Source organism: Lissotriton vulgaris, chromosome 9 (genome assembly GCF_964263255.1).
Source record: "Lissotriton vulgaris chromosome 9, aLisVul1.2, whole genome shotgun sequence".
Lineage (NCBI taxonomy): Eukaryota > Metazoa > Chordata > Amphibia > Caudata > Salamandridae > Lissotriton > Lissotriton vulgaris.
The window spans coordinates 103,856,055-103,879,201 of NC_141697.1; the positions used below are offsets into that span (position 1 = coordinate 103,856,055).

The following is a 23,147-nucleotide window of genomic DNA, read 5'->3' on the forward strand; positions in this document are numbered from 1 at the left end:
TCCACGCTTCCATAATTCGGGAAAGTAATGGAATCATTGGTCAACAAACAACTTACAATATATCTAGAAGGCCGTCAACTGTTCAACCCTTGCCAGTCAGGTTTCAGAGCAAGACATAACACTGAAAAAACTCTTGTAGAGGTAGTAGATAGCATAAGACTTTCTCTAGAGATGATGGACAAGGCATCAATGCTGGTCTTATTAGATTCATCGGCCACTTTTGACATCATCTCTCACACAATCCTAACACAGAGGTTAGAGGAGACGGGGGTCAGAGGGAAATCCCTCAATTGGCGGAGGAATTACATGAAGGGACGGACAATCTCTGTACAACTAGAACCTCATGCTTCTCACAGCATAGTTGTTGACAAAGGAGTCCCACAGGGATCTGCACTCAGCCCTATGCTGTTTAACAATTACGGCACTCTGCTGGCAAGGGTAATCAGATCATATGCGTTTGAAGTAATCTTGTATGCTGATGATGCCCAATTGATAATAACCATGGGACCCAATCCACCCAACACCAAAATTGGACTTCAAAAACTGCATGGATCACATAACCATCTGGATGCAGAAAAATTGCCTTCAACTTAATGCATGCAAGACCGAGGTTATATTATTTGGAAAAGCACAGGAATTCTGGTAAGATGACTGGTGCCCGACTCGTCTTGGCCCTTGTCCCTCAAAAACAACAGCATGAAATCAAGGCGTAATAATTGATAACAAATTGTCTATGAAGGACCAGGTAAACCATATCCCGGGTACCTGCTATGGCATCATGCGTACTCCACAAAAAATCTTCCAATGGATTTCTTCAGAACCCAGGAGAGCCCTGGTACAGGGTTTGACAAATAGTCGCCTGGATTATGGAAACGCCTTAATGTTGTCCATAAATGAGAAACTATATACCAGGCTTCAGGTGTTGCATCTAGACTGGTACTACACCTTCCACCTCGATCTCTATCTGCCCCATCTTAAAATCCCTACACTGGTTACTAATAAGGAAACAATCATGCTTCAAGTTTATTTGTCTTGCACACAAAACTCTACATGGTAACGGGCCACAGTACTTATTGAGAAAACTTAACTGGTGTGCGCCAATAAGAAATCTCAGGTCAGTAGGAAAACATCTACTGGTAGCCTTTAGAGCTCGAACTGTCAGAAATGGTGGCAGATCTTTTTCCTACTTAGCCCCTCAATTGTGAAACCAGCTCTCTACATGCCTCCGAGCCATCGCAGACTAGTCAAAACAGAGCTAAAAACCTGGATGTTCTAAGCACCCCTAACTCTGTGATTAATATCTGCTAACGCTTTCGCACCAGCATAAGACCCTAACCCGGTGATATGTCTGCGCTCAATCAAAAAACAATAATAATAATACATTGGAAGTAAGATATTTTTACAATATCTAACTGTAATGTATATAGTATTGTAATTTATATAGCGCTAACTACCCCGAACGAGGCATAGGAGGGCTTTACATTGTGCTGCACGGTGCTCCAGAATCCATGGTCAGTGGCTTTTCTCTGTGGCTATTGTTGCTTATGGGGATTCGTCTTGTGTTCTTAAGCAAAACATCCCATGCATTTACTCCTGTTTCATGTGGTAGATTAAATTAATAGGAGTTAGGTGTGTTCTTTAGTGGGAGGGGTTATATGAATTTGCGAAAATGGTTGGCTGCTTTAATTGATGAGCTACAGGAGGCTAGGTATTGTTAGTTTGCTGGGGTATGAACTGTAATGGAGAGCTTATGAGCTTTGAAAAGAGAAGTGGGTAATTTGCAGAAATACAATTGGGATGATGGCAAACAGGCGTGTGACTTAAAGAAGGTTGTGCAAAGGAACCATGGAGAGGATGTAAAGGAAGGAGAGGCACTTGTAAGTTTTAAGTCAAGGTCAATTTTTATGGAATACAGAAAAGGCTTTTTTAAGTGTGCATGCAATCTGAGGATACAAAACTGTTGAACGAAATAATATTATTCATATGTCAGACGGGTACTTTTGATAATCTCTTGGAAGACTACTATTAGACAACAGCTTTAGCATATACATCTGATCAGCCCAAGGACTGAAAGCATGAAGTAATGGCTGAATCCATATGTTGGGAACTATAAAGAGGTTTAGGTTGTGCTCACAGCAGTAACCTTAAGATCAATCAATGTGAGAGTGTATACGGGGTAAATAAAGTAAACGCTGGAATGGAGATTCTCCAAATGCTTGAGCAGATGTCTTCTGATGCTCACTCTGAAAGTTTGGCTCACAATATTAATTACAAAAGCAAAGAGGGATCTATTTTGAATGTCCCTTGTTTTGCAATGGCACAAGATGGGGCGAGGAGATCTTTGAAGATGGTGGTAGTGTATTGCCTGGATTCTTCTTGCCGGCAGGAAGGGTGACGAACCAGACACTGAACTGAGGAGGATGAAGGCAGGACTACTTTTAGCAATCCCAAGAACCTTGGTAGCAAGGGGCTGATGATTAGTTCTCCCTGGGAACTGCTATGTGGCAGATGGTAGAAATGATGGGCGGGAATGTAGTTTCTCTTGTTCAAGATGAGGTTTCAAGGCCACGTCTGTCTTTTGTTGTCCCTAGTTGCTGCTTTAGAAAGGTTAATACCATCAAGGTGCAGAGATCTCACACTTCATTATGCCCATATTGTGGGTACTTCTGCTTGGACCCAGCCCCAGTTTTACATGTTGTGAGAAGAATCCCTCTACACAGAGGCAGAGAGCCTGTGAAGTGCACTTGAAAAGTACCAAACTAAACTGATCAATAAAAAATAATTGCGCTGAATATATGCAGAACTCTACTCTGTGCATCGCTCACCAATCTTGATTGTCTTTTCACAGCCACTTCCGAAGAAACTGAATAGTAAGACTTCGGATCTTGAGACAGGGTGCTTTTTATTTCAAACTAAAGGCACCAACTCTTGTGTGTGTAAGATACATGGGGTCCACTGAGCTAACCACACCTCCTCCTATTAGTTTACAAATCAAAATATTCATATAAATGCTGACCCCCTGGTGTAGGGCACTTCACAAACTCAATGGTCTCTTGGCACTTAAATAAGCAGATGTTTGTTAGTGCTAATGAATGGAACAGCTGTCCTAGACCTTGGGTTGGTTAAAGCAATTGAATACTTGACCAACAACCTGCCAACAGAATTCTGTAGGATACGATTAACAACGGACTCATTGTATCCCTATGTTCTTTTTGTAAGGGGTCTAGCCACCCAAATGCATCTTAAGTGCATGCATATAAGATACACTTTCCCAAAATAGCAGTAACTGTAGTCATTTTCAAGACATCATAGCATGATGGAACATGCAGACTGGTGCCACTTAGGTTGGTAGGTTGGTCGGTCAGTCGGTAGGTAGGTAGGTAGGTAGGTAGGTAGGTAGGTCGAGCAGTCTTTCTCTCTCTCTCTCTCTCCCTCCCACCCATGTTTGAAACTTTTTCTCTTTTCTGGGGGGTTGTGTATAATCTGCGACCAGTTCTTTCCCTCATATCAGGCTGTTCTAGGTGCTCCTGCTACAGGAAAAATATTCTCCTAAATAACTCTGTTGCTTCATGGAACTACTATTTCAGGTACCTTGAAATGAGACTTGGTCTGAGCCTACAACGTCTTCATGTCCGGTCTCCCTGCTGGAGACATCAGCCAGTTTCTGGGAAGCTTGGACTTCCATTTCACATCTGCTGTCCAATGATACTCAAGTGCAAACTCCCTTTGCTCACTGATGATATGTGCATGATATAAGTGTGTAATGGAAAGACGGAGATCATTCCCAGTGTGTAACTAATTGCTTGGTCAGTCAAAGCTCCCACCCCCAAAACTGAGTAACTATTTTGGGCAAATATGCTGCAGAAATCTAACAGTGGTGCAATTAGGAGACTTCAACATAGACCTCTTTCAGTACCTTTAATGAAGAAAATTCGTTCCCCTCTAATGACTTTTCCACTTTTAGCAATTATGGCCGGTTGGGTGAATGCCGCGTCCACGTTGTCAGGAACCCCAGGGAATCCATCTTTTATTTTCTTTGGGTATCCTGCTTCCATCTGATCTTGATCAAATTTCCAGTATTTGTCCCCCTGTTGGGTATAAAAATGAATAATACTCAATAATAAAAAAAAACAATAGACGTGGCCCAAAGGCAGCAGAATTGGATAAAATCCAGTTTCTAGGCTGTGGGAAAACAGTTCATCTCAGGACAATTTAGACCATCAACGTAACTAACTTATGAATGGTATAGCGAGGATCTTCTGAAGGGATGATCATTTTTTTTTTTTTAAGACCACAGATGTTGGGCATTTCCTCAGTAGTATCCATCTTGATGGTTCAGTGTATTAAATATTCACTGCTGATATTTGCCATCACATGCAGGACAATGTATACCATCCTAGGTTATTAGTTTAGAAACTTCAAAACCTGTGGTATTAAGCACTATGTTAAACACACATGTTTTGCCCAGTCAAACAATGCCCTTCCCTGTTGCAGATAACTATACTAGAGTAATTACAATTTGAGGTTGTGATTGGTATGGTACTGTAATATTGCATTAGAAACATAATTTACAAAAATGCTATTTTTATTTACATTTCTTTCTGTGGGGTGAGGGGATTTTACCTTAAATTTGTAAACAGGGGAAAAATGCCACCTCCACACGACTTCTTACCAAGTCCTATCACTACCATTTTTGCTTTAAAAAAGTCTTACTTAGATTGTCGCCCTGTTTCCCCATTGTCTGCATTGCAAGTGCACCACTCCCCCTTTACGATGTGTACGTTCCCGCAGCAGAAACTATGATCCTCTTCTTTCTCGTTCCCCTATTTACATGCTCCGCTACAAAGAAACTCAAGAAGCCCCTGACTTCTTACACAGAAGTCTTTTCTTCCTTTCTATATCTTCCCTCACAGGGCTGCTCCTGCCTAGTGAGGGTCCTCGTCCTCTCACCCCACAGCCACAGGCAGAGAAGATCATGATTCCTGTTATTTTTTGTGTATCTGCTGACAGACCTTCATGGATTTGTAGCCTTTGGTTGGGGTCCCTCTGTGGTTTATTCTGAGGGTAAGTGGCTCTCACCTGGATTGTGGTGCAGGTGGTCATTTGACCTGCTGTTGTCGTGAGTCCTTTTGAGCCATTCTCCAGGGACTGAGACTGGGTTTGTGCTTTGCTTCGAGAGCAGTGTTGGGTAGTTTTCGCTTCTGCATGGGCACTTTCGAAAGTTGTGGCTTTGGTGGCCCTTGGGTGTGGTAGGCACGGAGGGCCTTGTACATGGCAGGGCTGTCCATTTAGTGGGCAAGATAGAGTAAGTATCTTAATGTGGCTTTCTTCCAGCTGTTTGTCTGTAGAGTTTTTAGCTTTCCTGCTTGATGGCTGTTCTAGTTGGTGCCAAGATCACTGCCCTTCTCAGACTGTGCTCCTAAGATGGTCCAACAGTCCTGTGTGCACCCACCTTCACATCCGGGTGGCTTGTTGACCTCCTCAAGGACTTTTTGTAGTCCTTTCATTTGAGTCCTGCAGGTTTTCTGCAGCGTTTTTTCCCCATTTCTTTTGTGGTGATTTGGCATGGTTCTCACTTCATAACCCAAGTTTTTCTTTTTGCAATTTTGCCCGCAGTCTCCCTGATGCAGTGTTTTCAATGTTTTTTTCACCATGGTGCCTCTTGGGCCTTATCTCTGTGCCTTGGGATTTTAGGTATGGTCATTAGTGGGATTTCTCCATTCAGTGTGTGCTGTTTTCCTGCCGATCAGTGCATTTAGTTACATCAGGATTCTCCTTGCCCTCTGTTGACCATGCAATTTCTCTTGATATCTGGGACACCGATGTGAGGCTACAGTCTGGCTTTGGTCCATGCCGGTCTCTGGATCCCTATTTGGGTGTCTGCCTCTTGATCCCCCTCTCCTATGTTATCTTTGGTGTTGCATATGAGGCATTATTCAACAGTTGTGTTGTTGTATTTGTCCTGCTCGTCCAAGGAATCTCTTGTAATTGCGTTGTTTTTGTGAGGACATCAACTTTGGTTGATATGGTATCGTGATCCTTCCTTTCCTTGGGACGGTTGGGATTCTGCAACTGGTGGTAACTGGTTTCCAGTGGATGACGTTTTTGTTTCCTTCCATAGTGGTTATGCATCCATGGGATGTAATGCTTCTGAAGCTGGTTATGGTGCCTGGCATTCACAGGCTGAATTTGGGGGCTTTTCTAGTGTCACACTTTGCTGCTCGGTTTGCGAAGCACAACATTTGGCAGTGTGCTGCTACATGTAGATTCTCTTTGCAAGGGATTGAATGTTGCTGAAAAGCCTGCAGTCCTCTTGTGTCAATTTACTGAAAGGTTGATGGAGCCACGAGTTTCACCCCCTAACGTGTGATCTAATGATATCTGTCATGTGGTATCAGGACCGGCCACTTATCCTTTTTACTCTGTGCTACTTTCCCGCACTGTGTGTGGAGCTACCTTGGTGGTGAGCTGTAGTGTGTCTGTTGCTTGTGCTAGAGCAGGGGTGGTTATGGAAACATGGCACATCATCATTTTGGTAGTGTTTTCACAAAAGTGGGTTGCTATGCAAACTGTACACTTGTTACTGAAGCCTGGTGCCGATGAACCGTCCAACCAACTTCGGTGGGAGTCAACTACAATCATTGACTTCTCAGATAGTTGGTTTAGTTTATCCAAGAATAAACATCCCCATCTTTGCATCAACGTTATCTCTTGCATTGGAATTTCACCACCTTCAGTCCACCACGTCCTTCTTAATGACCACCTGACCTGACCTAGGCTGGGAAATAAGTTGATCCAAAAGACTATGGACTTACACATTGTTGTGTTTCAGCTTCCAGGGTGATAAAACGGTGTTAGTGAATAGTTTTGATTGCTAGGATTTAAGATACAATAACAATACATAACTCTTTGTTTGGTCTAGCCACTGCACTGTCAAGCAGAACTTTGTTTTTTAATCTGTTGTTTCTGTACTTAGACCGCCTTTCCTTTCTCAGTAGTTTGCTGCTCAGCTTGAGTTTGTGATGATGCTGTCTGGTGTATCTCCCACATCCTCGCCCTATGCATGATGGAAAGTCCACACAGTCTTATCCTGCTGGCTTATGGCTCCAGCTTCTAGCGATGATCTCACGTACCCAGGGGTGTTTTAGCTACAGCCAAAGACCGCGGAGAATTGCGTCCATGGTAAAGCAAGTTCTTTAGCTGATGATCTACCCAGAGTCATATGCATTGTTCGCTTCCACCCGGTCAAGGTTTCATTGCGGTGGGTAGAGGACCACCCATGCTTCTTGACGCTAAACCCTATTCACTAACATTAGTAGAAAGGAATTCGCACCAAAAACTAACGCCAATGAGAAGAGGTGTTAAAGTGCCTTTCCGACTTTGCACGTGTGCCTCACTGTGTAGCAAACATACAAAGTAGAAAATGCTTTTGGACATGAAGAGTATCGTTCCTGTACAAAACCTATGGTAGACTCAGGCACACACTTGGTGCTAAGGTGTGTTCTTGGCGCATGGCAGCTGAAATCAGAGCCAGCGCTAGGGAGAAGGGAGGAGAGAGCCATTTCTCTGTGAATATGGTGCTTTCCTCGTCTCTCCCTGTCAAGCAACGCAACGCAACGCAACGCAGCCTCTTGAGAGGCTGTGCTGCATTGAGTGATATTGTTCAGAATCTGGGCCTCAGTATCCCACAAAGGAGATCAGGGGGGACCTGGAAGAATCCAGGCAAACTCAAGGAAGAAGCAGTTTGTGCTTCCATTTCAAGTAAGGTCAGGCTGGTATAGAAGCTCTACTTAAGTTGATAGAAAAATACTCCTGTGAGATTCTTTACCTTGAAAAAGAAGATTTTGCCGTCCTGGTCCCCCGTGGGGTTCTGCATCCGTATTGTGGCGTCAATGGAAGCTGGGAGTTTCCACTTGGAAGTGATCAGCTGTGGGTATCCTTTCTTTGGTGTCAAAGTTTTGCTCAGCTGGTTCAGTTCCCAAAAGTGTTTACCTGTAGGTATAAAGTAAAGACATATAAAGGTAGCAACCAATGAGGTCCTATTCGAAGGCTTGATAGATGGCTCTGGTGACAGCTCATATAGTGGCTTTGATGCTAAATTCTTGGGACCTTCTTAAACAAGTAACCAATGTGTCTCTTCCCTCGGATGGCAGTCCAAGTATTCCTCAATCTGTTAAAAATTGTGCATGCTCAAATTAGTGACTGCCCCTGTGCACATGTCTTACACAGTCCCCTCTTCATTCCGGGACCCATGAAACCCCTACTGAAGAATGTTGCTGGAACCATACATTGTCATTATTCAATTTTTTAAAAGGACATAGAAGAATTTGATAGTATCAAAGTGGCAGTATTGTGAAACATCGTTCTTAAGTCATGTACACATAGTTATTTATTTCTGCCATCAGTCCCAGCTTATTACTCTCAGGTGGTAGGTCAATCAGTTATTGTGTGACTGTGGGCAGTGCTGTTGTGTGTTTGACTGATTACCTGGGTATGAGTGTGTGTGCAAGGGAAACTTTACAGTATTATAGTACATTGGAGTCAGCCGACCAATGGTTTCTGGTGTGAGTGGAATGAAGGTCACGGGTGGTGCCCATTGGTAAGCTCCGCCACGTTTATCAAGTGTTTAGGGTGTGGACCATAAGTTGCCGATTGGGCAGTTAGTGTGTGGAGCACAGTTGCTCATTACTAAGGGGGTGGATGGGGAGCACATGGTCAAGAGGGAGCTTCTACTTGTAGTCTTTTGCCCAGGGCCATTGGAACACACCTTTTCACACTTTTCAACTAGATATCATTAACTTAACCCCTCACTCTAGGTGGAGCCAAGAGGAATATTAAGGGAACCATCCCTCACTTATTTGAATGAGGAGTAATAATAATAATAATAATAATAATAATAATAATAGTAATCCAGGATTTGTAAAGCGCAAACTAATCACCTAAGGTTCTCATGGCGCTGGGGGCCGTCGGGGAGATTAAGTGAGCTATTGCCCAGAATCACATGATGCTGAACTGAGCTGCCGCCGGTGCCGGTGTTCGAACTGTTAGCCCAATGCTCTGGAGTCGGACGCTCTGTCTGCTGCACCACACCTCTCCCCTGATTTGATTTGATTTGATTTAGGATTTCTGGAGCGCGTAGCTACCCTTGGGCGTCCCAGCGCTATCGTGAAAGCTTGACAGTACTCCTGGGGATGGATTATTGGGGGAACAACCAGGTTTTCAGCAGTCTGCGGAATGAGAGAAGATTGTTTTCTTTGCGGATGTTGAGGGGAAGGCTGTTCCAAAGCTTAGAAGCGTTATAAGAAAAGCGGCGACCGCCAGTACGAGCTTTCCTTATTCTGGGTACGTTTGCCAGAAACAGGGTGTCCGACCTGAGCTGTCGGGAGGATTTGTGTGGCTTGATGAGGGGTCTCAGTATTGGTGGACCCTTGCCTTGTAGGATTTTATGGGAGATGCACAAGGCTTTGAAGGAATTGCGTTCTTGGATGGGAAGCCAGTGAAGAGCCTTGAGGGAGGGTCTGACTGAGCATCTAGATTTCGTTCCAGTCAGTAGTCTTGCTGCGGCGTTCTGGGCATGCTGCAGTTTTTTTATGACAGCTACAGGTGCACCTAGGTATAGGGCATTTCCGTAGTCTAATCTTGATATGATGAGGCCCTGAATCTGAATTTTCCTAGACTGGGGGGGGGGGGAATAAGCGGAAGGATCTTACGGGCTGCTCGCATGGGCCCAAAGCAAGTGCCGGCTGTCTTTCTTGCTTGGGCTCTGAAGCTGAGGTCCTGGTCTAGCCAGAAGCCCAGGCTTTTGATTTCTTGTTTTGGTATGGGGGGGGGGTGCCCATGCTAGCTGGCCAGGCAAGGGTTTTGGGGAGTTTGTTTGGGTTGCCCAGAAGCATGATTTCGGATTTCTCTCCGTTAAGTTTGAGCCTGGAGTCGCCCATCCATACAGATATGTTGTGCAGGCAGGAGACTAGATTATCCATTGATTGATCGGCCTGGTTGATGGAGACGACTAATTGTGTGTCGTCGGCGTACATGACCACCTTTATGGCGATGTCATCCAGAGGGGCCATGTAAACATTAAAAAGTGTGGGACTCATGGAGGAGCCCTGAGGGACTCCACAGTTCAAGGGGAGAGATCTAGAGTGACTGTGGCTATCGGCCACTTGGAAGGTCCTGTGTTCCAAGTAAGATTTTAACCATGCATAAGCAGTCTCCGAAATGTCCGTTTTTCGGAGGCGGTGTAGAAGAATGGTGTGGTCCACCGTGTCGAAGGCTGCACTCAAGTCCAGGAGGATCACTGCCACTGATCCTCCTGCATCTAGGATGGACCTTGTCTCCTCAGTCTTGGCCAGAAGGGCGGTATCAGTCCCCTGTCCAGGTCTGAACCCTGTCTGTGAGTGGCGAAGGAGGTTGTTAGACTCTAGGAATGTGGAGAGTTGTTCATTTACAATTCTCTCTGCCACTTTGCTAATGCCTGGGAGGAGGGAGATGGGTCTGAAATTAGATGGGTCCAATGGGTCTAGGTGAGGTTTTTTTATGAGTGCACAAACTACCGCACTTTTCCAGCTAGCGGGGACTATGCCGCCGGAGAGAGAGGCATTTATTAGCCTCGTGAGATGGGGAGCTATAGTGGGGGCTACTAATTTGAGTTTGCTCATGGGGGCTGGGTCATCTGGGGATCCACTCTTCACACGGTTGAGTGTGTCCAGCAGCTTCTCGGTGGAGACGGGGAAGAAGGCTCTCAGAGTGGGTGCGTCTGGGTCGATGGGCCCAGCTGGGAGGTCAGTTGAGGGATAGGTGTTGGGGAAAGTCATTATGATTTTTAAAATTTTGGCTGAGAAAAACTCAGCGAGTTGGGTACACCTGGCACCGGTGGGATCAGCTTCTGGCTGCGGTTCAGGGACTTTCAAGAGACTTTTTACTATGCGGTAGGTCTCCCTGGAGGAGTTGGAGGCAGCCATGATTTTCTCTTTGTAGTAGGAGGCTTGTGTGTTTTTGATAAGAGTTTTGTATTGTTCAGCATTGTAACTGTTAGCATAGGTTCATTGCAAGGGGTAACCACATATAACCCCTGCCTAAGTTCCAAAATGTTTGAATGTCAGCAAGAGTTGTATGACATCACGGTGTTCCAGGGAAGCACAGTCAGCTTCTCCTGGACCCACAGAGACCTCTACAGTGCTGTGTTAGCTCCACTACAGGAATAAAAAGAATATTCTTCTGCAAATAGAAAAGGTATTCAAGCTGTAAATGCGTTTTTATGGAAAGAGAACAGGTCTCAGTAACCCAGTAATGACTTATTCCTCACCTTTATATTTGCATTGTAGGTTTGAATTTCTTGGCTATGTACATAGGGACTATTGTAAAGCATTACACATACAGTAACATTTTCAAAATATGTATAATGGTGTGAGGGAGGGTGGAAGTTTAGTTTAACAAAGGTGCTCAATAAAGTTAAGGTAGTGTTTTAACTTATGGATTTCATGTCTTTTGAGTTCTTGTGCTGTATCCTATATACCCTAGTGTCACATCTATCAACCATAACTTCTATTTAACTTTCAATTATTTTAAGTGAATTTGATTGCTTTTTTTATAGATTCATAGATTTAATTCTAAATGCCAGTATTACTTTGAAATTCGTTTTAGTACTTCTTATGAACATCACGGTATAATGTTACTTATTGCAATAATATATATCTCTACTGTAAAAAAAAGTAACACAAACCAGCGTATAGTGCCGCTTTGCATTAATTCGCACCAAGGGAGTGTACCATGGTTCCCATGCAACCATCCAAAGTTTCTGATGCTAAACCCTATTCACTAAATAAAGTAGACAGGGTTTAGTGTCAGAAAACTGTGCCCTTTTGAAGTAGGCGCAAGGAAGTAGAAATGCTTTTTATTTCTCCTTCCTTTTCCGACTTTGCACATGTGCTGCACTTTACAGCGCACATACAAAGAGGGAAAAGCATTAAAGTTAGTCTAAGCATGGTATTTTGTACTCGAAGGCTATCCTTCCAGTACAAAACCTTTGCTACACTCACCGAGGCACCCTTGCACTATGGCGCAAAGGTGTCTTCGTCGCGCACGGCAGCTGATTTCAGCACCGGCGCTAGGGAAAGGGGAGGAGAGAGCCATATTTCTATAAATATGGTGCTCTCCTCCTCTCTCCTTTACACGCTGCGAAGCATTTGCCGCTGCTGCACTGGCACTGTGTGAGTAAATGGTAAATCTTGCCCCCTAGTGCACCGTGATTAAAAACATTGATACAAGTCTGATGCAGAATGCCCCAGTGTGTTTTTATTTATTTGTTAATGCCAAATGAAAGTTGTCATTTTATACTTTGTTTGCTTTTGTACATTAAGGGCCTCATTTATGAGACCCCTTGTGCTGCTGGAATGTCACTTTTTGTGACGTTCCATGGTGCAGGAGCCTGCTCCATATGTACGAGGAAGAACTAGGCCACTGTATTTGGCTTAAAGCTGCCTGGTAAATATGGTCCCATTTAACATAGTGCCTCCATTGGCGCACGGCAGCTCATTGTTTGCCGGTGCAGGATAAAAGGACAGGAATGCGCTGTATCTAATAGATGCGGTGCAGTCATGCCCTTTTCTTTTGCCGTAGGGCCGGAAAGCAGGAAGGACTGCTGTGCTGCCCTACAGCAAAACCTCATAAATGAGGCCCTAAATGCAAACTACTTTCTTCACTGATTTTGATTTTATTTATTGTTATGCTCTACATTTATATCTGTTTTATTATTTATGTTTGTTTAAAAATTAAACTTATTTTGTTAAATCCTTTTTCTTGATTGTCATTTTTGAAACACTTTATAAACCATATCTGTCACTTTCACTATATCTTTACACCCAAAGTCTTGTCGTCAGGTTTGTGTGTTTTGCTCCTCAATTTCTGTTATGCGGACCATCTGTTGTGTACATTTATAGTATGTAAATGTTATATTTTACAAACTAAACACAGTTTGCTGGAATATAATTTCTGTTTGTCTGGCTAATCTTAAAACAAGCATTGGAAATGCAATAGGTCTCACATTAGGAAAGTTTGAGCTATTGGTCTTATAAATTACATTTTTTTTATTTATGTGTTTGTTAAAATAGCTAAATTAATAGCTCTGTCATTTACAATGCCAATAGTTATAACTTTCGCAAATGTGACACCTATAGCATTTGTAATGCAACATGTTTTTTATTTACGTGACTTAGATGTATTAATATTACAAATAACAATGGCTTTTATTTTTTGTTAAATTAATTGTTAAATAATTTATTTAATTTGTAATGGCAATAGCTTAAACTTTTGTTAATAACTTTTGTGAAGATTATATTCAGTGTTTTTTATTGTGACGAAAATCCAAGAACAGAAGTGAAATATTAACATCTTTTTTGTGATTTGTAATAAAGCTTGAAAGCTTGAAAACAGCTTTAAACAGTGTCGCCTGTCATGAACTGAGGGCTGTAACTCACTGTGTAATGCACTATGTAAAGGAGACCACAAAATACAGAAAGTGTGAATTGAACTTTACAGGAAATGGGAGCCGAACAATGGGGAGAGGGATGGCGGGGTGATTTATGCTTCCAGATTATGAGGTGGAAGTGCTCTGGCGACTACACCGCCCCCTCCCCACAGTTTCAAGTCAAACTTGAGCGAAGAGAAGAACATGCAGTGTTGCAGATCCTGAGCTAACTTTTGTTTACCTTTGTCAGTGGCAGTGTAATCCCTGTCATAAAGATTACATGTTGTTTTTTATTTATTATTTACTTTGTGTTTCAGCCTGCCGCTAGTTGTGCTAGTTGTGTGTGTGTGTCTGAGTGTGCATGTGGGTGTGTGTATGTGAGTGCATGCATGTGAGTCTGTTTGCAAATGCATGCGTGTGTGTGTCTGTGTGTGAGTGCGTGCGTGTGTCTGTGTGTGTGAAGAATTCTCTCAAACATCTTTTTTGTGATTTGTAATAAAGCTTGAAAGCTTGAAAACAGCTTTAAACAGTGTCGCCTGTCGTGAACTGAGGGCTGTAACTCACTGTGTAATGCACTATGTAAAGGAGACCACAAAATACAGAAAGTGTGAATTGAACTTTACAGGAAATGGGAGCAGAACAATGGGGAGAGGGAGGGTGGGTGATTTATGCTTCCAGATTATGAGGTGGAAGTGCTCTGGCGACTACACCGCCCCCTCCCCACAGTTGCAAGTCAAACTTGAGCGAAGAGAAGAACATGCAGTGTTGCAGATCCTGAGCTAACTTTTGTTTACCTTTGTCAGTGGCAGTGTAATCCCTGTCATAAAGATTACATGTTGTTTTTTATTTATTATTTACTTTGTGTTTCAGCCTGCCGCTAGTTGTGCTAGTTGTGTGTGTGTGTCTGAGTGTGCATGTGGGTGTGTGTATGTGAGTGCATGCATGTGAGTCTGTTTGCAAGTGCATGTGTGTGTGTGTCTGTGTGTGAGTGCGTGCGTGTGTCTGTGTGTGTGTGTGAAGAATTCTCTCATGCTGTATTTTGAGAAAGCTTTTGTGTATGCTGTCTATGTTTGTAAGCGCTGCGTTTAAAAAACACGACGGAGGGAAGGCAGAGAAGGGGAGGAGAAATGCGACACGGCTGGCAGGGGTGTTATAACTTTGATAGTACAACATGTACATACATCCAAGCCCCCCTGTCTGAACGCAGGCGTTCATGTTTTATACATTTTTTCAAATCGTGCTAGCAAGATGAATTTGCAAATGCAAGTTTTACAAGTCTGTACCGAAGGCTGAAGGTGTTTAGGACTGGTGCGGATGTTGAAGCGAAAGCCGCATCCTTATTGGAGGCAGATGCGACACACGGTTGTCCATCATGGCGGTTCCGCGTACATAACGTACTCATTAAGCTACGCATTTGCTTCCGGTTCAGTCGCGCTCTGGCAGGCCGCGCGCCTTCCGGAGGTCGGTAAACAGAGTGACGCTAATCCCATCTGCTCGAGCCGGGTTATCCAAGGCGACGTTAGTCACCTGGAGTAGGGCTCTGGCAGACGAGCAGGGTTTACAGATCTCAGAATGAATGAAATCTATGCAAGCAAGTCCTTTCGGTATCGAACGTATGGCCCTCACATCCAGAGAACCAAGAGGGCGGGATTACGAGTTTCTCAAGCTTTGTTAATAAGGGGAGGGGGCGGGGCGGCGAGAGAAAGGAGAGACAGCAAGTGAAGACAAGTCCTTTCGGTATCGAACGTATGGCCCTCACATCCAGAGAACCAAGAGGGCGGGATTACGAGTTTCTCAAGCTTTGTTAATAAGGGGAGGGGGCGGAGCGGCGAGAGAAAGGAGAGACAGCAAGTGAAGACAAGTCCTTTCGGTATCGAACGTATGGCCCTAACATCCAGAGAACCAAGTGGGCGGGATTAGGAGTTTCTCAAGCTTTGTTAATAAGGGGAGGGGGCGGAGCGGCGGGAGAAAAGAGACAGCAAGTGAAGACAAGCTTTGTTAACGAGAGAAAGGAGAGACAGTAAGTGAAGACAAGCTTTGTTAATAAGGGGAGGGGGCGGAGCGGCGAGAGAAAGGAGAGACAGCAAGTGAAGACAAGACGGAGGGAAGGCAGAGAAGGGGAGGGGGGAGGAAAAATGCGACACGGCGGGCAGGGGAGGGGGCTGAGCGGGGGTGTGGGAGGAGTGCGGCTGAGGGAACAGACGGCGATTTGGTGCTGTGCACGCGCATTTTAGGTCAATGCGCTTGCGCATTGACCTAAAACCGCACAGGCACAGCACCAAATCGCCAGTTGGGTAAAGTTTGTTTAAAGCCCTATAGTCTCGCTCTACAAAATGCGCATGCGCATTGAGTGGCGAGACCTAAAAAGCAAGGATGAACTACAATCCTAGGATGGATCTTTCGCCATCTAATATTTAAAGTATTTGCAATGTATGGTGTTACCAATGGTGTAAGCCTTGATGACTAAACCAATACAGTAAAGAGGCAGAGATGTGTTACAGGTAGAAACACTAAGAGGGCCTGTTTCCATTGGTTGTGTGTGTTTGGCTTGGGGGTCATTTTGAAAGCAAATCAGTTAGAGGTTTGGGCACATTTTTTATATGTTTCTAATGTTTTCTTCTCACTTGTGCTTTAAAATGCTACATTTGGACCCTGTGTTTGCAACAATTTGCAGCAAATATGTGGTGTAAAAGCTACCATTTGAATCCATTTTTTGAAAGAATTTCTTGCGGTAGGAAAACCCTCCGCATCCTCCTTTTGCAGTTCGGGCTCGCTTGTTTCGCTCGCTCGTTATAGTACAATACCATTTTTAGCCCCACTACTTTCAAAATCTTCCAGCCGCCCCTGCAATGAACTTGTCATGCCTACTATAGATCAAATATCCATTTATGAATGATACTGATAATCAAAAGCAAGTGCGCTTGCTCACAAGAAAGAGGAAAAAATTATTATTCCATGATGATAGCTCATTGGGTCAACATCGTCAACCATACAAAAGAAGAAATAAAAAGAAAATCAACTATGTTTGTGGACACTGCTACAATCAAAATATACCAAATAAGCAAGTGTAATATTCAGCATAGTATTCTAAACATATAGGTCAAGTGCCCAACCAAAAGCAGCAGTCATGTAGCAATAAATAAATCCACTACGTCGCTAGCCATGTTGACCTATATAAGTTAGCAGAGCGATGAAATCATGCTCAAGCAACCGAGTCTCTCTTCTATAATTCACCCCTGGAAAACAAATGATGGACGTAAATCAGTCATAACATCCATCATTCAAACCATCGATGCAAGCTAGCATAAGACCACAAAACGAGGCCAGGACCGGCATCACAGACCATCCTACGTACCTAAAGTGACTAAGTGCATATTGTAAAATAAGAGTGAAATTAAATATGACTTTTATAATGTGAGAACACCCTGAGTGGAATGATAATCATCCCCTCACAACGAGGGCAAAGAGAACACAAGATGAATAGTCATGCTTTGAGCCAGAAATATAGATGGCAACGAAAGTAGTGAAAAAACAGAAGTATATTCAACCCACCCAATGAAACAGGGAAAGCAGAATTCCAATAAATCTCTCCTCTCTGCCATTGATGAACAGCTACGCTATACACATCTTTATTTACTCTCTTCTCCTCCTCTCCCCTGTGTTTTGCCACTGCAGAAGATGTTCCTCCCTACTCAATGCAGACACTGAAGTGTAGCCAAAGTACTGGCAAACAGGCTGCATGGGGCGGGGGGGTGGGGGGGGTTAGGATCTGTTGCACCCAGACCAGAATGGTTTCATACCCCATAGAACTACCAAGCTAAAGTCGAAGCCTTTATAATACCATCACTGCTGCCGAGCGGGTAAAGGCACCATTTGCTGTGGTATCGCTGGACGCAATAAGAGACTTGTCTCCTTGGAGTGGCCCTTCCTATTCTCAAGTGTGGAAAGAATGAGAATCAGACCAAAATTCTTGACATGGACTAAACTCCTTTATACGAACCCCAGGGCGTGAGTCCAACTAAACAGGGCCCTCTCCAGAGAATTCCCCGTCAAGCGGGGCATGAGACAAGGATGCCCTCTATCATCAATGCTATTCGCGCTGGCGATAGAGGCTCTGGTTGAATGGATACAGGTTGGTGCCCAAATACGGGTCTAGTGATGGGAGGATTCAATGGAGGAATGCATATCTCTGTATGCAGAAGATATCCTACTATACCTTGAGGAGCTGGAGACATCCCTGGGACAGCTTAGAAATCAGTACATCCACTACAGGAAACGCATTAAATGATAACCTGTCCTTACCATTATGGGTTTCCACCAGACACTGGGACATATGGGACTCTGGATATCCAAAGACGAGAGAACACACTAAGGAGAAAAACTGTCCTTGCTACTTCAAAGTCTGGAGAAGGATTTAAAACACATTACTGCTCTCTATTCTGGGCTGGGTGGTAATATTTAAAATGATAGCACTATCCAGATTCAACTACATACTGCAAAATAGCCCATATTCCCTTCTGCATGCGTTTTTCCTTACAATAATTAGATTATGAAGATCTCTACTGTGGTTGGATGTACCACCACGGATCCTGTTATCCATGCTCCAAAGATCTGTCTACGAACGGAGCATAGTGCTAACCAACATTCGTAAATATTACGAAGAAGCCCAGGTTAGCATCAAAATCGAATGGGCGTACGCACCACTAGATTACCCTGTATTTAGAATGGACAGGACTAAGCTGGGAAAGAAAGTCTACATACATATAATATATAGAGGGAGGGCAGAGGCTGACATCCCATTGGCAAATGCAATGGTCATATCCAACCGACACAAGCTGAATCGAGAAATGGAATGGGCAAAGACACTAACACCAAAAACTCCATTGTGGTTGGGCACTTGCCATGGCCCTGTGACAGAGGTACCAACGTTTAAAAAATGGGATGACATTGCCCTTTCCACCCTGGATGATATTTGGGACGCAAACCGTATCGTACCCTTTGAACACCTGCGGGCTGAGTATGAAATGCCAATGAAGCAAATATTTAAATACTTACAATCTCACTGGGAGAGGAGACCGAAGAAGACTTCCCACTAGAGAGCAGATTATTAAATGGGCACTCATCTAGAAAGGCTATTCCCCTCACATATGACTGGGGGAACTGGACCAGATGAAGGCCCCTTGGTCGAACGATATAGGGGAACTGAAGGAGGATGATTGGAGGGACGTGCTACTGACCCAAGAGAGGTGGCCATCAAGGCGAGGCTCTGCCTAATCCAATTAACATTTTTACATCAGTTCTACTACCCCGAGTCCTTATGCACAGAGCAGGCAGGTCCAGGGATGACAAATGCATAGCAAACTGTGGTCAGAATGGCATTTTCCTCCACACACTATGGGACTACCCAAAACTCCAAATATATTGGGTGGGAGTAGTACAAACATGAGAAGATGCCACTAGAATGCATACTGATGCACAAGCACCCTAGTGCTGTTGGGAATATAGGGGGACTCAGATACAAAGTTAAACAGACGATTCTTGATCAACTTAGAATTCATACTAGCAAAGAGAAAAATGGCGCAAAAGTGGGGCAGCACACTATGCCTGCGGCCTCAAGACTGGACATGGGGAATGGATGTGCGTGTAAGGCATGGGAAAAGATGATCTATGACGGAAGGGGATGGCTCAAAAAATTTGAAAAGTCTAGGTGGCTTATGGGAAATAGGGAACTAGTGATACGAAGACCTCGGAAGCGGAAATATAGACAGAGGAGCGGTAATGTCATGGACTGGAAAGAGGAAGGGCAAAGGAATAAGATGGGCACCCAGATACTTGGAACCAGAACTGTGTATGCAACCTATACCGTTGAGGTAGTGGGTGGGCAGGCATGTGCAGGGTCACTGCAATGTTTTGTGATTTTTTTATTATATGACAATGTTATGTTAACTTAAAACTCAAATAAAATATTTCACAAAAAAAAGAATGTTGATTTTCAGTAACTTTGTATCTGTCCTCATCTCATGCAGTAGTACAAATACCCACAACATTTTATGTGACATTTAAAGGAACACGGTTCATGGCATCACTGTTTTATCACTGTTTGATCACTGTCCGTCAACCTGAAGAAGAATAACATACTGCCTCATTGGTCGACGAGTAAGACAAGAGCATATGGATCCCAGTTGGCTCCTCTTGTGTGCTAACTGAATATTCCTACTAACTCCTACTCCTTGTTGCCCCTGTGAATGTGCATTCACACACAAAAGCTGCCGATGTTAATCTACACTGGCACGTTTTGTATCCTATGCCAGTCTGCATTCACAACCCCTGAGGCGGAACGGATTCAGCATTCATGCACTTATGTTCTCAATGAAAATGTATTCAATCCTCTTGAGTCCTGCATGAATCTGCATTGATACCAGTTGAGAGAACGCAAATCTGTATTCGCACTCCTTGGATGCTTTGGTGAATTTGCAGTCACTCCTCTCTTCTCCTTGAATCTTATTTCACACCCTTTGTGTTCTCTGGGAATCTGTATTTAAGCCCACCGAATCTCATTGCAACCACACCCACAACACTCATGTCAGTAGTGAATCTGCATTCACGTCTCTAATGTCCCAAGTGAATTCACATTTACTCTGCTTGAGTTCATACAAAATCAATATTCATAATCATCTGTCCCCAGTGAATATACGTTCAGACCCTTTCTCTACTCAGCAAATCTGCATTCACAGTCCTGTCTGAATCTACATTTTGCACTTGCTTGTGAATACTGAATCTGCATTTCCACAGTGAATCAGCATTCATAGCCCTTATATGATTAGTCATCATGCACTCACAGCCTTAAGATCACCTGTGAATCAGCATTCATAGCCCTTATATGATTAGTCATCATGCACTCACAGCCTTAAGATCACCTGTGAATCAGCATTCATAGCCCTTATATGATTAGTCAGCATGCACTCACAGCCTTAAGATCACCTGTGAATCAGCATTCATAGCCCTTATATGATTAGTCAGCATGCACTCACAGCCTTAAGATCACCTGTGAATCAGCATTCATAGCCCTTATATGATTAGTCAGCATGCACTCACAGCCTTAAGATCACCTGTGAATCTACATTCACACACCTTGGGTCTTAAGTGATCCTGCCTCCACGCACCCTCAATAAATCTGCGTTCACATGCATTGGATCCTCAGTAGATATAACCTTCACCTTTCTTACATCAGTAGTGAATCTGCGCTCACAGCCCTCAGATCCTCACCAAATCTGCATTGACCTGCCTTCATTCCTTATCTTAGATATTTATTAAATTCAAAGCGTCGTCCCTTGTGTCCTGAGAGTCTCTGTATTAACATCCCTTCTGCGAATAGCACTTGTTACAACGCGTACCAATACAACGCATTCCATTACAATGCGGATATTAGTACGTGTTGTCAATTACAACGAGATACGTTCTAAAAAATGCATAGTAATGGCTTCTCGATGTACAACGCATGCGTGGTAATGCATGCATTGTAATGGTATCGCAAAGTAAAACATTTTTTTTAAATGGCTGTTTACCCCCTTCTGCCCTCAGTGATGCCACATTTGCATCCTCATGACTATTATATTTATGACATTTGAATAATCAAATACAGTGACTTAAAAAAAAATATTTCTATAATTGAATATATTGACCTTGATATCAACTTCCAGTTCCCTTGAACACTCACCTTTAAAGGCATAGATAGCGCCCTCTTTGGTAGATATAAAGGTGTCAATAGCCTGCCCTCCACACAGGCTCACCACTGGTGCCTTGACCCCTTCTTTGGTGGCTTCTGACTCTACTTTGTGCCCTGTGCCAGTGATCGAGTCATTTTTCTCTTTCTTGGGTTCGCTGGCGGGAGAGACGACAGCCGGTGCAGGGGCGCTTGCGGAAGGCTTGCCATACGCTGACTGGATGGCATCGATGTCATCCTGGTGGAGCTTGAACTCCGGGTTGTAACCTTTATATGTTGGTGCCATGACAGCTTGAGGAATACTGGAGTGGTCCAGGCCCAGAGAATGGCCAACCTCATGGGCAGCTACTTGGAAGAGGTTAACACCTACAGGAGAGATATTCAAGAGAGGAACACAAAGACAAATAAGAAGGTAAGCTATAAAGGATGAGAAAGAGGAAAATTATTATTGGGAAACCTTTTATACCACCATAAAGGTTGCCTCCTCCATTCCAACCTCTAGATTCAATTTCCATTTTGGGTTTGCAACATTCATTCCACTCAAGCAACATCTTGAGGTCCAGATGTCATTCCATCAGGTCACAGCCACTACCTCTGTTTTCTGTTAGTAAATATGATTGGTAAAAAACATAAAAGGTTAGATCACAGGTCCCATAATGAGCTGGAGGTACCATTCAAAAAGGGAAGGCCACCAAGTTCAACCTTCCCTAGCCACTTGAACCATGGAAATTATGGCAGAATCCAGTGCCAGGCAGGGATAGTCTTTCAGGCATCAGAAATCAGACAAGGCAGTGGCACTCCAAAAGGAAAAGTGTCTCTATTCCCAGCACAATTCCTCGCCCATTAATTCACCCTTATCCAAAGAACAAGGCCATTAAGGAGTATTTTAACTATCTAAGGACAAAAAGGGCTTTATTCATCTAAGAATGCATTATAGCTCTAGCCCAAAAGTATTTTGTAGCCGATGATCACCTCCTTATGACAGACTATCAAATACTCATTTACTGCCCACATGGAAATGAAATCAGTGGAAGACATAGGAGATTTGCCATTGCCAGACCTCCTATATCTTTGAAACTACCTATATGGCAAGGCCAACCAGTCTTCTAGCCTTACAGGGTCACTGAAACTATCTCAAAAGATAGTAGAAATTTACCTATTATCACATTAGGGACCCGATAAAGAATTTCACTGCCTGGATGCCAACTCTGAACACATATTTACAGTTACCGTGCTGTAACACCTTACCAGTACCACGCAATTATGAGTTAAATCCCACACAATGGAGAATAACTGTACGGACAAAGAATTACTGTGCGGAATTCCTCACGAGTATTCCTCACTCCCTGGGGTTTGATTCACACATTTACCACCTGATTGAGCAAATGGTAAACGTACACAGGGACTGTCTGATATGAGGCAGGGGAGGAAGAAGGGGTCAGAGGTTATAGGATGAAAAGGAAAGAAGAGTCATGGCAGGGGGTGTACTGCCCCAATTCCCCTAGCCAGGAAAACCGGACAGTGGGGACTGGGAGGCGAGGCTTGGCTGCTGTTGCAGCCGATCCCTCAAGCGATTTTACCAGACCGACTTTCCAGTAAATACCGCACCTCAGGGAAAGGGTATATAGCAGGTATGATAGATACCCTACTCTATTTTGCCCTACTTTCAATTGAGGCCTTAGATAGTGTTTTCAAGGACCAGATTCCCGAGTGGTTTAACCACATCCGCGCTAGTGGAATTCTGGAGCTATGCTGAGATATTTAAAAACCCATGTTACATGACGAGCTGGGCTCGTCATCAGTGTGCGAGGAGGCTACACCATGACGAGCCCAGCTCGTCATGAGCCTGGAAGGGGTTAAGCAGCGTCTTCCCACCCTAGGTACCCACAAATGACTACACCACACACAGAGCTTAGTATTACATGACTTTATTCTGCTACGTGTAACTGTGAACTCAAT

The 23,147-nt window shown here is 43.8% G+C and overlaps 1 protein-coding gene across 1 annotated transcript in view; it reads right to left on the bottom strand.

Annotated features, from left to right (window-relative positions):
• Nucleotides 1-23,147, bottom strand: part of LOC147689673 (matrix metalloproteinase-18-like) — an 88,103-nt gene that overhangs the window by 17,622 nt on the left and 47,334 nt on the right. Inside the window, exons 5-7 of the mRNA XM_086937143.1 lie at nucleotides 21,183-21,554; nucleotides 7,829-7,992; nucleotides 3,917-4,088 (exon numbers count right to left, since the gene is read on the bottom strand). Coding sequence (XP_086793269.1) covers nucleotides 3,917-4,088; nucleotides 7,829-7,992; nucleotides 21,183-21,554 — 708 coding nt within the window. The remainder of the gene's footprint in view (nucleotides 1-3,916; nucleotides 4,089-7,828; nucleotides 7,993-21,182; nucleotides 21,555-23,147) is intronic.